The 10,868-nt window shown below is 54.0% G+C and overlaps 1 protein-coding gene across 2 annotated transcripts; it reads left to right on the top strand.

The window, feature by feature from the left end:
• Nucleotides 1-237: 237 nt before the first annotated feature.
• On the top strand, nt 238-10,286 carry LOC310691802 (uncharacterized protein). Of its 2 annotated transcripts, XM_083471940.1 has the most exons (4): nt 238-429; nt 4,480-5,491; nt 6,829-7,030; nt 8,974-10,286. In XM_083471940.1, exons 2-4 carry the CDS (start codon nt 4,667-4,669, stop codon nt 9,621-9,623), a joined length of 1,677 nt encoding a protein of 558 aa, XP_083328066.1. In that variant the 5' UTR covers nt 238-429; nt 4,480-4,666; the 3' UTR covers nt 9,624-10,286. The 2 variants fall into 2 exon arrangements, with proteins under 2 accessions (XP_083328066.1, XP_083328067.1); XM_083471941.1 differs by lacking the exon at nt 238-429 and having other exon boundaries at nt 4,137-5,491.
• Nucleotides 10,287-10,868: the final 582 nt, after the last annotated feature.

Genomic DNA, 10,868 nt, shown 5'->3' with positions numbered 1-10,868 from the left:
CCCCGCTGCGCGCAATCCCGGCCGCGGCGCCTGCAGCGCGGAGCAATCGTGGCAAAGGCGGCCCTGCCCGGCCTGCCTCCCTCCCTCCCTCGCCGGCCCGCCCTCCCTGCCGCTTTGGGCGAGGGGCTGTCCCAAGCCGGCTTCCCCTTCCTTTCGGCGGTGACTGACAGAGATCGCAGCCAGTGCCCGCCCTGCGGAGGGGGGACTAACCCCAGCCTCTCCGGCGCAGCCCGGGAACCAACCTGGCGGCCACCTCCAGGGCAGGGCGAAGCGAGGCGAGCGGGGCTGGCGCGGCGCGCGGGCAGGGCAAGGCAGGGCCGGGCAGCGCGCGATGGGCGCCGCGGGACTCGAGGCGGAGACGCCGCCGCCGCCTCCGGATCCCTGAGAGAGAGCGAGAGCGAGCGCCGCGCGGGAGGCGCCCCGGCCCAGGTAGCGGAGCCGGGCCCGGGGCGCGCCAAGACGCGCGCAGCCGGCGAGCGGAGCGAGGGCGGGGGACGGAACAAAGGGCGGAGCTGGAGCCGGGACTCCTGGGTCCCTTCGGGGAGGAGGGGGTCTTGCAGGAAGCGGGAGCCGGGATTCCCTTTCGCAGGTCCCGGGGCTTTAGCGGCACCAGGACGCCTGGGTCCTCCCGAGGGAAGGAGGAGGAGGCTCCGGTACTCGCCCGGGTCCCGTTAGTTCTCGCATTTGGGGTTGGGCTCCACCAGGCTTCCTAAGATCGGGGTGTTGTGGGGGGGGTGCGGGCGGGAAGGTGGAGGTAGGACTCCTGGGTTCTTTTCAGAGGCCGGAGCCGGGACTTATGGGAGCGGGACCGGTTATAGTTCTCGCAGATTAGGAGCAGGACTGCTGGGTTTCCTTAGGAAGGGAGGTGCGAGGCTGGGCTCCTCGGTGCTCTTAGAGGGCAAGCAAGGGAAAGAACCTGCGCCCTCCGCTCAAGATGTTGTGGGGCTCCAGCTCCCATCAGCCCCAGCCAAAATGGCCTGTGGTCAAGGGGGATGGGCGTCCCGGTCCCAGCAACCTCTGGAGGCCCCGCCGATTCTCCATCCCTGCCTTAGGGAGACAGAGCGTGGAAGAAGAGAAGCAGCACTCTTCTAGAAAGGAAGAGATAAAACTTCTTAGAATTAGGGCTGGGAGCCAGGACTCTTGGATTTATTCGCAGGGAAATGTAAGTGGGAATCTGATGTGCCAGGGCCAGGACTTCTTGGTCCTCAGGAGACTTATTCCTGGAACAGCCACGGGAGAATCCTGAGAGTCAGAATTCCTTGGGATCTCAGGGAGAGTGAGTTTTATAGGCTCAGGCTAGCCTCCCTAAGCGGGTCTCCCACATGCTTGGCGAAATGGGATGGCAACAAAGAAAGGCGAGGGGATGCGAGTCAAGGAGCCCAGCTCCATTGTGACATTTTAGGAGGGGCATTGGGGGCGTGGGGTAGAATTCGCTCCATCATCCCATCCAGTGATAGGATTATGTGTGGGTGGCAGGGAATATTGGAGTGGGTGCTTAGTCCAAAGGACTGCCCTATACGTTAGCAGTGTGCCATATGTTGTGTGTGACATACAGCTATGCATTGGTCCATATGCACTTGTGAACTCTTAGAAGGGACTTTTGTGGTGTGTCCATTGGGGGTGGGGGTGGATCTCCCTGACACACCCTGGCTGTGTGTTTAAGCATGACCAGAATTGCTTCTTGCCTGTGGATTGAATCAGTTCATTCTTGGTGCATGGTGAGAAGTCTGTTCTCCCACATCCCCTCCCATAGCACTATAGCTCAAGGATCATCTAATGAAATAGATTGGCAGGAGATTCCAGACAGATCCGCCACAAAAAAGTACTTCACTTGAGGAAAACACTTAACATATGTCTTTTGCTGCTTCTTGCTTAGATGTCTTTAAAAAGAGATTAGGAAAAGAAAAAAAATGAATGGAGCATAGGCCCAGTTCATTGTAAGCTAAATGAGAGCACTGTGTTCAGATTCTGCTTGCGGGCTTCCCAAAGGCATCGGTTTGGCCAATGTGAAAACAGGAGGCTGGACTAGATAGGACTTCGACCTGATCCTACAGGGCTTTTCTTCCATTCTTACGACGCAATAGGAAGCAAGATTGGCCTTTGGTCTTATGCAGCAGGGCCTTTTCTATGTTCTGCAAACATCCCAAGTGGTTTCTTGGAGCAGCTGGGAAGCAGTGCATTACTTGGGAGGTGTGGCCCAGATGTGTGCATAACCCAAGAGCTTCACACGCACCGCAGCATCCTCTGAAACCTTGCAAGGGATTCTGGTGCATAATTCCCAGACTTCCCATGGTCTTAGTGGACAAACCTTGTCAAAGAATCCCTAAGAATTGGTATCAGGCAGCTCACAGGGGTTTGGTGCTCTGAATGGGCACATTTGAGTCATGCCACATGGAGTTATCCAATGGAAGTGATTGGAATTAGATGCAGGAACCCTAGAATTATGGAGTTAGAGGGTCCCTGAGAGGCCAGCTAGTCCAAACCCCCTGCTTAGTGCAGAATCCGCAGTGAAGGAGAGCTCACTTTCTCCCCAGGGACCTCTTCCCAGAACCAAGCATCTCTCGCTGTTAGGATATGTCTCTCCTCCTGTTTAGCTGCTTCTTTCCACCTATTGGTTCTAGTCCTGCCCCCTGGGGTGACAGGACTGGCAAAAGGATGCCTGATTAACTTCTGTCATTCATCTTCATGGGATGCTGTAACGACTGCTGGCTTTCCATTGGCTTGTGGACCCTTAAAAATCTTAGGAGGCTGCCTTAGACCAGGTTAGACTAGTTGCTAATCTAACGCAGGACTGGCTATGCCAACTGGCAGCAGCTCTCCAGGGCAGAAAGAAGTATTCCCACCCCCCACCAACCAGCTACTCACTGATCATTTTCCTTAAAAAAAAAAGACCCCAAACGCCCACTATGCTAGGAATTGAACTTGAGACCTTTCTACTCTGAGCTACCATGCCGCCCTTAGGTCAGGCAAGGTCTGCCTAGCCCAGTACTCTTACTCCCAAGTAGCAGTGGTCTTGGGCAGAGATCATTAGCATATCCTACTTCACTGGAGATCCTGAGGATTGAACCTGGGACATTCTGCAGACAAAGCACATGAGCTGAGGCTCCTCCCACCTGGCCAGGCACTTTCAGAATGCTGAACTAAAGGGACCTTTGGTCTGGCCCAGGAAGGCAATTCACGTGCTCTTTATCTTTTTAAATAAAGTGTCACTGTATTATTCTCTCTGGCTCAGAGGCTCTGCAGGTGACCTGTCGGCCGCGAGAGAGCAAGTAATTGGGCAGAAATGTGCGTTCCAGGGCACGGTTACGCCTGGAACATTTTAAAACAGTAGTGCTTTGATCCTCAGAGGCAAAGTACTGCATTATCCTGCCCTATCACTAGTTTTTGCTGTGCCCTAGCTTTGAGGAGAGAACTACCACTTGCCCCCTGCTCCTAAGAAGAGTGCTCTCGTTCAGTGCGGAAAAAATGGATAGCAAGAAATTCCTTCCCCTCCCCACATGAAGATAAAACTCAGGTTTTCTCAAAAGAAATTGATTGGCAGCAGACACTGGAAGGATAAAATGAAGCACTTTTCCCATGCAATAGGTGCTTCATCTACAGAAGGGGTTCCCAACCTCTGGTCTGTGGCATGGCTGTGGATTTGTGGCCAGAAATGGGAGGCAGTGCAGTGAGTCATTGCCTTTAATATTTCCAAGCTGTATTTTTATTGCTTCTTGCGTTTCTTACATTGTATTACAAGTTGAGTTCTGTGGAATTTGGGTTGCATTGCAATAAAATAGGTCTGAAATAAAAGAAGCAATAGAAACAGTTTTTAAAAATCGTAGAGCGTCTAGCACAGTGCATTACAATTGCTACAGCCAGCAGAAAAATCATTCAATGATCTGCCGTCCGAGACTTGCAAGTGGTCCAGGGCTGGGGGGTGAGTTTGGGAATTGATGGCGTATGGTCTTCCCTGCCACAAGATGGGAGTGATGGCCACCAACCAGGGTGGCTTTAAAAGAGGATTAGATACATTTCTGGAGGAAGGGAGGGTCTACCAATGCTTACTGTTCTGTCTATATTTTATCTCCAGGCTGTGAATGCTGATGCTTTGGGGGCAGAAAGAATGGCACAGAGTGTCTAGAATCCTGAAAAGCAGCACTCAGCACTGCAGCATTTTGCTGCAGGCCCAATTTTCTTTATTATAATTTATTATTTATTAAATTTATATGCCGCCTTCATCCGAAGATCTCAGGTTGGTTTGCAAGATAAAAATACAGGATAGAAGCACGAAATAAATAGGTAAAACAAAACGAGAACTCCCTCTCCCGCAAACACATGTGAAAGGTCATAGAAACATTTAAAAGGACATAGGCACTAATTGAATTCCAAACTCCTACTGACCCAACACAACGGGCGCAGACAGTTCTCGGCCGCTTTGGGGTTGATCCCGTTCCTTACGAGCCTAATTCTCAGTGGTGTTTTGGCTTTATGTTTCAGGGAGGAGTCCTTTTGCTGCCGCATCATCACTTTGCCGGCGTTAAGGTAACATTTGCTAGCTGTCGGCCCTTATCACCCTTGTCCGGCTCCCGGAGACGTGTGGATTGTCTGAACAGCCTCTTGACTGGCCCAGTCGGCATCGGCCAGGGGATTCCTCCTTTTTGCTGAGGGGAAGGTTGGAGGGAAAATGGCCGCCACACAGGAAGTGCCTCCTCCGGCGCTGGGCCTCCATTTTTTGTACCCATTAGAAGACACGCTGCCGCCGCGGGTGAAGATGGAGGAGCCTGGGCCGCCATGCCCCGAAGCAGGGTGGGAATGGGACGCCGCAGGGAAGGCTCCCCTCGTCGTCCAGGCCGGCACCATTAGCGATTTACTGAGGTGGGCGACCCCTCCTCAGGTGAGAAGCGACCCCATCCCACAACTGTGGGAGGTTCAGTGCCAGGAGATGGTGCAGACCCCCGTGGCAGTGCCACCCCCACCGCCTGCCTGGGGGAACCTCCAACTCCCCGAGCTGGCGCCTGTGGACGACATTGAGGCCTACCTGTCGTCCTTCGAGAGGGCGGCCGAAACCTGCCAGTGGCCGAGGGGAGAGTGGGTGACCCGCCTCATGCCGGCCCTCAGCGGGAAAGGCCAGCCGCCCCACAACGGCCTGGACGCCAGGAGCAGCCGGGGAGACCACAGGAAGTCGAAGTCCTCTGGCCTGCGAGGGGAGGCCGGGCCCAGCGTGGAGATGCAGCGCCAGCGCTTCCGGCAGTTCCGCTACCAGGACTCGGAAGGCCCTCGGGAGGCTTGCCGGAGGCTGAGGGAGCTCTGTCGCCGCTGGCTGAAGCCCGAGAGCCGCACTAAGGAGCAGATCCTGGAGCTGCTGATCCTGGAGCAGTTCCTGACCATCTTGCCCCAGGAGATCCAGAACTGGGTGTGGGAGCGAGGCCCAGAGACCTGTGCCCAGGCGGTGGCACTAGTGGAAGGCTACCAGATGGGACGGCGAGAGGCAGGCATGTGGGAGCAACAGGTGAGGACGCTTTATGTCATGTTGACAGAGAGGTTTTATTTTGTGGACCACCCTGAGATCCTTCAATGAAGGGTGGTATAATAATAATAATAATTAATAATAAGGGAGCCTCCATCCACAGTCCCTATAGCATCCTAGTTCCCCCAACAACACCTCCAGAAGTTTTCTCAAGAATCCAGCAAGACGTTTCTGTATAAAACCCTTAACCAAGTGTTCAGTAAAAAAGGTAAAGGGACCCCTGACCATTAGGTCCAGTCGTGACCGACTCTGGGGTTGCGGCGCTCATCTCGCTTTATTAGCCAAGGGAGCCGGCGTACAGCTTCCGGGTCATGTGGCCAGCATGACTAAGCCGCTTCTGGCGAACCAGAGCTGTGCACGGAAACACCGTTTACCTTCCCGCCGGAGTGGTACCTATTTATCTACTTGCACTTTGAGGTGCTTTCAAACTGTTAGGTGGGCAGGAACAGGGACCGAGGAACGGGAGCTCACCCCGTCGCGGGGATTCGAACCGCCGACCTTCTGATCGGCAAGTCCTAGGCTCTGTGGTTTAACCCACAGCGCCACCCGCGTCCCAAGTGTTCAGTACTTCACATAAATAAAGAGAGACAAGTCCCTGCCCCAAGGGGTGTACAGTCTAAAACAGTGGCTCTCAACCTTTTTTTGGCCATGCCCCATCTAAGCATATCTAAAATCCCTGTGACATATAATTCTTATTATTCAAAAAGTGAACTCCTATTCATGTGGAGGAAGGCTAAAAGGCCATTAACTGTTAATAACTCATTCTCAAATTGCCCCCTTTAAAAATCAAATTGCCCCCCTGTGGTGCGTGTGCCCAATGTTGGGAACCACAGGTTTAAAAGAACCATTGGCCCTACGTATGTTGCTGGAGCTACAACTCCCATCTGCCCCAAGAAGCATTAACAGTGGCCAGGAATTGTGGGAGATGGGCAGCATCTGGAGGGCAGGAGGTGATCCACACCTGGTCTAAAATATTTGAAGGATAACAAGGGAAGACAATTGAGAAGGGGAATGTGCAGGCTGGTGTTCACTTGCTCTCAGAAGGGTAGAACTGGAAAGGTACAGAAAAGGCCAACCTAAATGAGCAGAGGATTGAAGCATTTTCCTTGCGAGAAAAAGCTAAATAAAGCAAAAGGAGAGAAAGCTGTGCCCCTACAACAACTCCCACCAGTGTCCAAGAGTCAGGAGTGATGGGAGCTGGTCTAGCGATAGCTGGAGGGTCACGGTTTCCTCCTTCCTGTACTTTAAAGGTGATTGGGGGCAGGCCTTGAAGGAGGCTGTTTCCTTCCTAATGGCATGTTGTTGTCCCTCGTTGCCAGGTTACAGTACGGGTGAAAGTTGAGCAGGTAAGCCCGCAAGAAATGATTCTCCCTGGAGCGCCATGGGAACCTCCTGCCCCACTGCTGCCCCATCTTGACTGCTTATCCTCAACAGACGTAACACTAAACCAGCCTCCCCTCATCCCTGCTCTCAAGATGCCCTGCATCCCTAAACAGGAGCCCCGAGGACTTCAGGAAACAGGTAAGAAATACAAGAGGAGCCCCTGGTTTTAATGGAGGAGGCTTTGGGTCCAATGGGAGGTTCTGGGGATGTTTTCCTATGCATAGAGACTGAAGGTTGCTGGACCCAGTCCTGTTGGCTTTTCAGTTTTTACTTGCCTTTCTCATAAAACACAGGTGTGCTGGTCCCAGGGGGGATAAGGTACTATTACCGTAGCCCAAGATCAGTCCAGAGTCTCTAGCAGGGTAGACGATCACTAGATGAGACGCGAGGTCCGAGACAGGGAGCCGGGCAGGGTAACAGGAACGCTGGTAGGGCAGAAGCAGGAAGCCAGGCGAGGAACAGGAACACTGGTAGGGCAGAAGCAGGAGTCCAGGTGAGGAACAGGAACACTGGTAGGGCAGAAGCAGGAGTCCAGGCGAGAAACAGGAACACCGGATAGTCAGTAACAGAAAGCCGGGCGAGGAACAGGCACACTGGGAGTGCAGATCAAGGACTGGGTAAAGCAGGTACTCCACAACGACGTTGCTCCCGCAACCTGGGACCGGGCTGCCTGACCTTTATCTTCTTCTAAGGCCGGGGGCGGTCCCGGCCCCCAGAAGCCCCGCCTCTCTTGGCCTTAAGGCGAGCACTCCTCCTGGGAGACACCAGTTCCCTTCGCCTCTCTGCCCTAAGCCTCTGCAGATCAGGAGAGGCCGAGGGGTTACTGGGCCCCGGGGGAGGCTCACCTGTAGCCACTGAGTCTTCCAGCACCTCTGGGGCCAGAATGGTTTCACCTGGTGCCTGCTCTTGAGGTTCCTCAGCATCTAGGCCTTGCCCCAGTTCAGCCGGCCCTGGAGGCGGGGACTCCTGTGCCGGCTGGGATTCCTCCGGATCGCTCTCAGACTCGGAATCCCAGGCCATCACAACAGGCCAACCTGGTGCCCTCCAGATGTTTTGGACTGTGGCTCTCATCAGCACCAGAAAGCAACTGGCCTATAGTCTGGCTCATACACATGCAGAGTCTGCATTAGCGATGGGGAAACTTTTTTTAGCCTGAGTGCCACCTTACCTTCTGGACAACCTGTTGAGGGCTGCATGCCAGTGATGGTTGAAGCCAGTGGCCAAATTGGGCAGAGCAATAATCAGGGGGAAATGGGTATAAATAAATTAATAATATTAATAATTCCCCCCCCCCTTTGTGCAGTAACCTGGTTTGTGTACACACGCACCTCACACCATCCTCCCATCTAGCCTAGGAAGAGGCCTTAGCAGAGGTCAAGGACACACGCTAGCCAGCCCAAAATCACTCAGGGAAGGGTGCAGAGCAGGACCAGAAGAGGGTGTGACTAGGGAGAGTGATCTGCAGTACAGGGTGGGGAAAACCTGTGGCCCTGTGGGTGTTGCTGGACTCCCAGTTCCCCTCACCATTGGCCATGCTGCCTGAGGCTCATGGGAGTTTGAGTCCAAGGAAGTCAGGGGGGTGGGGCCCACAGGTTCTCCATCCCTGCCCAAGAGCACCCCAGAAACGAAGGCGGCTTTGCTGTTTGAATAGCTTTTACGTTCCTCCGAAGGTTAAGCCTGCTTCCCTGCGGTTTCCACTCATTTGGCACTGCAGACAAGATGCACCCATTTCTTCGCACAGTGATTTAATTTCCAGAGCCCAGATGAGGGAGGGTGAATCCTGAAGAACAGCCATGCTAGTAACTCTGCACAAAGAGCATTTCAGCTTGACGTCCCTGAAATGCGAAAAGCGAGAGGCGAAGCAGGGGCAGCGATTTATTTGTGTCTCAAGACAGATGCCAACGATAACAGCGACATTTATGGGGACCAGGAAATAGGAACAGTCCCTGGTAAAGAGGGACAGTAAGAGTGCTTGCATTTTGCTTTCACAATGCCAGAGACAGGTTGCCAGCCTGGCTCTGTAGGCGGCAGACAGCGTGCTGGCAAAGTGTGGCAATGCCCTTCTCTTTTTCTTATCCCAGCAGGTGCCCTGATGGTAAACGGGAGCCGAGAGGAGAACCCTCTGCAAGGAGGTGCCATGGAAGTGGAGCCTCCCAGGGCGTTTCCGTCCGGGAATTCCCAGGAGAATGTTGCGGCTGAAAACCGTGGTGGCGAGAGAGCCAGCCAGCCTCGCGAAGAGAGGTGCGGTGAAACGGGAGAGAATCCGGCTGCACGCCCCGTCCCCAGCGGAGCCTCCCACCCGGCAGGAAAGCCCCTCCACCGGTGCTCAGAATGCGGGAAAACGTTCAGCCGCAACTCGCACCTGCTCACCCACCAGAGGATCCACACGGGGGAAAAGCCCCACCAGTGTCCCCAGTGCGGCAAGTGCTTCGGCCACACCTCCCAGCTGACCCGGCACCAGAGGACCCACGCCTCGGAAAGACCCTTCCGCTGCGCCCAGTGCAGCCGGAGCTTTTACCAGAGCTCGGAGCTGACCAGGCACCGAGCGTCCCACGCCAGGGAACGCCCTTACGGGTGCAGCCAGTGCGGCAAGAAGTTCCGCTGGAGCTCCGACCTCATCCGCCACCAGATCACCCACACGGGAGAGAGACCGTACAAATGCCCCGAGTGCGGGAAGAAGTTCGGGCAGAACTCGCACCTCGTTCGGCATCGGAGAACCCACACGACTTAGCGGAAGATCTTCCCCCGACGGAAGGAAACCCGAATTGCCCTGCGCCGAGAGTTCGCCGGGGGCCAAAGCGTGGACCGTGCTCACCGCCAAGTTTGGTGCTGTTGTGGGCCAGATGACTGGTGTCCCTTCAGCTTGACGTCTGCAGATCATTATCTGTCAGGGATGGCTTAGTTAGAATGAATTCTATTTACGTGCAAAGTGGGAGGGACAGTGTGGCTGGTTTCCGGTTCCCATTTTGTGTCTCGCCAGAAGCTCCACAGCACAACCAGACTGAGCGGTCCAAGAAGATGCCCAGTCTTGCTTGGCTTGGCTTCTTGAGCCGATAACATTGTGGTGGCACCAGCTGAATGTCTCTCTCTCTCTCTCTCTCTCTCTCTCTCTCTCTCTCTCTCTCTCAATTTTTCTCTTTTTTATAGGAAAGGCAATAGATCTTCTAGTCCTCTAGACAGGTTTATTGTTACATAACACAGCCTGTATTTCCGTATGCCAAGATCATACCTTTGTAGCAAAACAAAAGCAATGTATTTTTTAGAGAAGACGGTCCATTCTGTATTTGGGGAAGCGGGGAATCTTCAGAACAGTGGAGGTCCCTCTTGGGGAAGCTGCTCTGGTACTTTGTTTTTTTCTGGGTGGTGGTGGAAATTACAGCTTTGATAAACAGGAGAGTTGTCAACACAGGGTTTCACTGGTATGGGAGTACACAAAGAGGAGGCGACAGTGACGGCACTGAGAATCTGGGTGTCTGGACGTTCTGGTAACAGGAGCTCTCCCCTGCCTCAAATGCTTGGGATTGGCAGCTGGCATTCAAAGGGCCCCACAGGCATTCCATCTGGCCCTCAGCGTTGCCCCCTGTCCCAGAGAAACGCCATCCCTTGCTACTTGCACACCTTGGCCTTTTCCTCCAATGTAGCAAAGGGCTCTTCATGTTCTGTGCAACAGAGGATTTTCCAAAGCTATTAACTTGCTTGACTCGTTTGTGAGCTCCCTTGTGTGAGTCAAAACACATGTAAATTGGAGTCTGAACAGGTGATGTGCGTAAGGAAAGCATCCCTGCCAAGGCCTCTGCTTGCTGTTCACACTCTGGGGTTACAGAAAGAGCCCTTTGCTGGTGAGGATGAGCCAGTGGGATGAGGCCAATGCTGCCAGCCCTTCAGTCCTTTCTTAGCATCTCCCTGTTGAAAATGAGGGACTGTGAGTATGAAGGGCCACAAGAGGGAGGAAAAGGGAAACTCCAAAAATCTCTTC

The sequence above is a fragment of the Podarcis liolepis genome, assembly GCF_965112155.1.
Source record: "Podarcis liolepis genome assembly, chromosome: 13".
Taxonomy (NCBI): domain Eukaryota; kingdom Metazoa; phylum Chordata; class Lepidosauria; order Squamata; family Lacertidae; genus Podarcis; species Podarcis liolepis.
This window is presented reverse-complemented; position numbering and strand designations above follow the sequence as displayed.

Bases quoted from the DNA above. Each gene is read 5' to 3' on its own strand.
- LOC310691802 (XM_083471940.1), top strand. From the start codon at position 4,667: ATGGCCGCCACACAGGAAGTGCCTCCTCCGGCGCTGGGCCTCCATTTT. The intron at 5,492-6,828 runs GTGAGGACGCTT...CCTCGTTGCCAG, and splicing joins CAGGCATGTGGGAGCAACAG to GTTACAGTACGGGTGAAAGT. The intron at 7,031-8,973 runs GTAAGAAATACA...TTCTTATCCCAG, and splicing joins CCGAGGACTTCAGGAAACAG to CAGGTGCCCTGATGGTAAAC.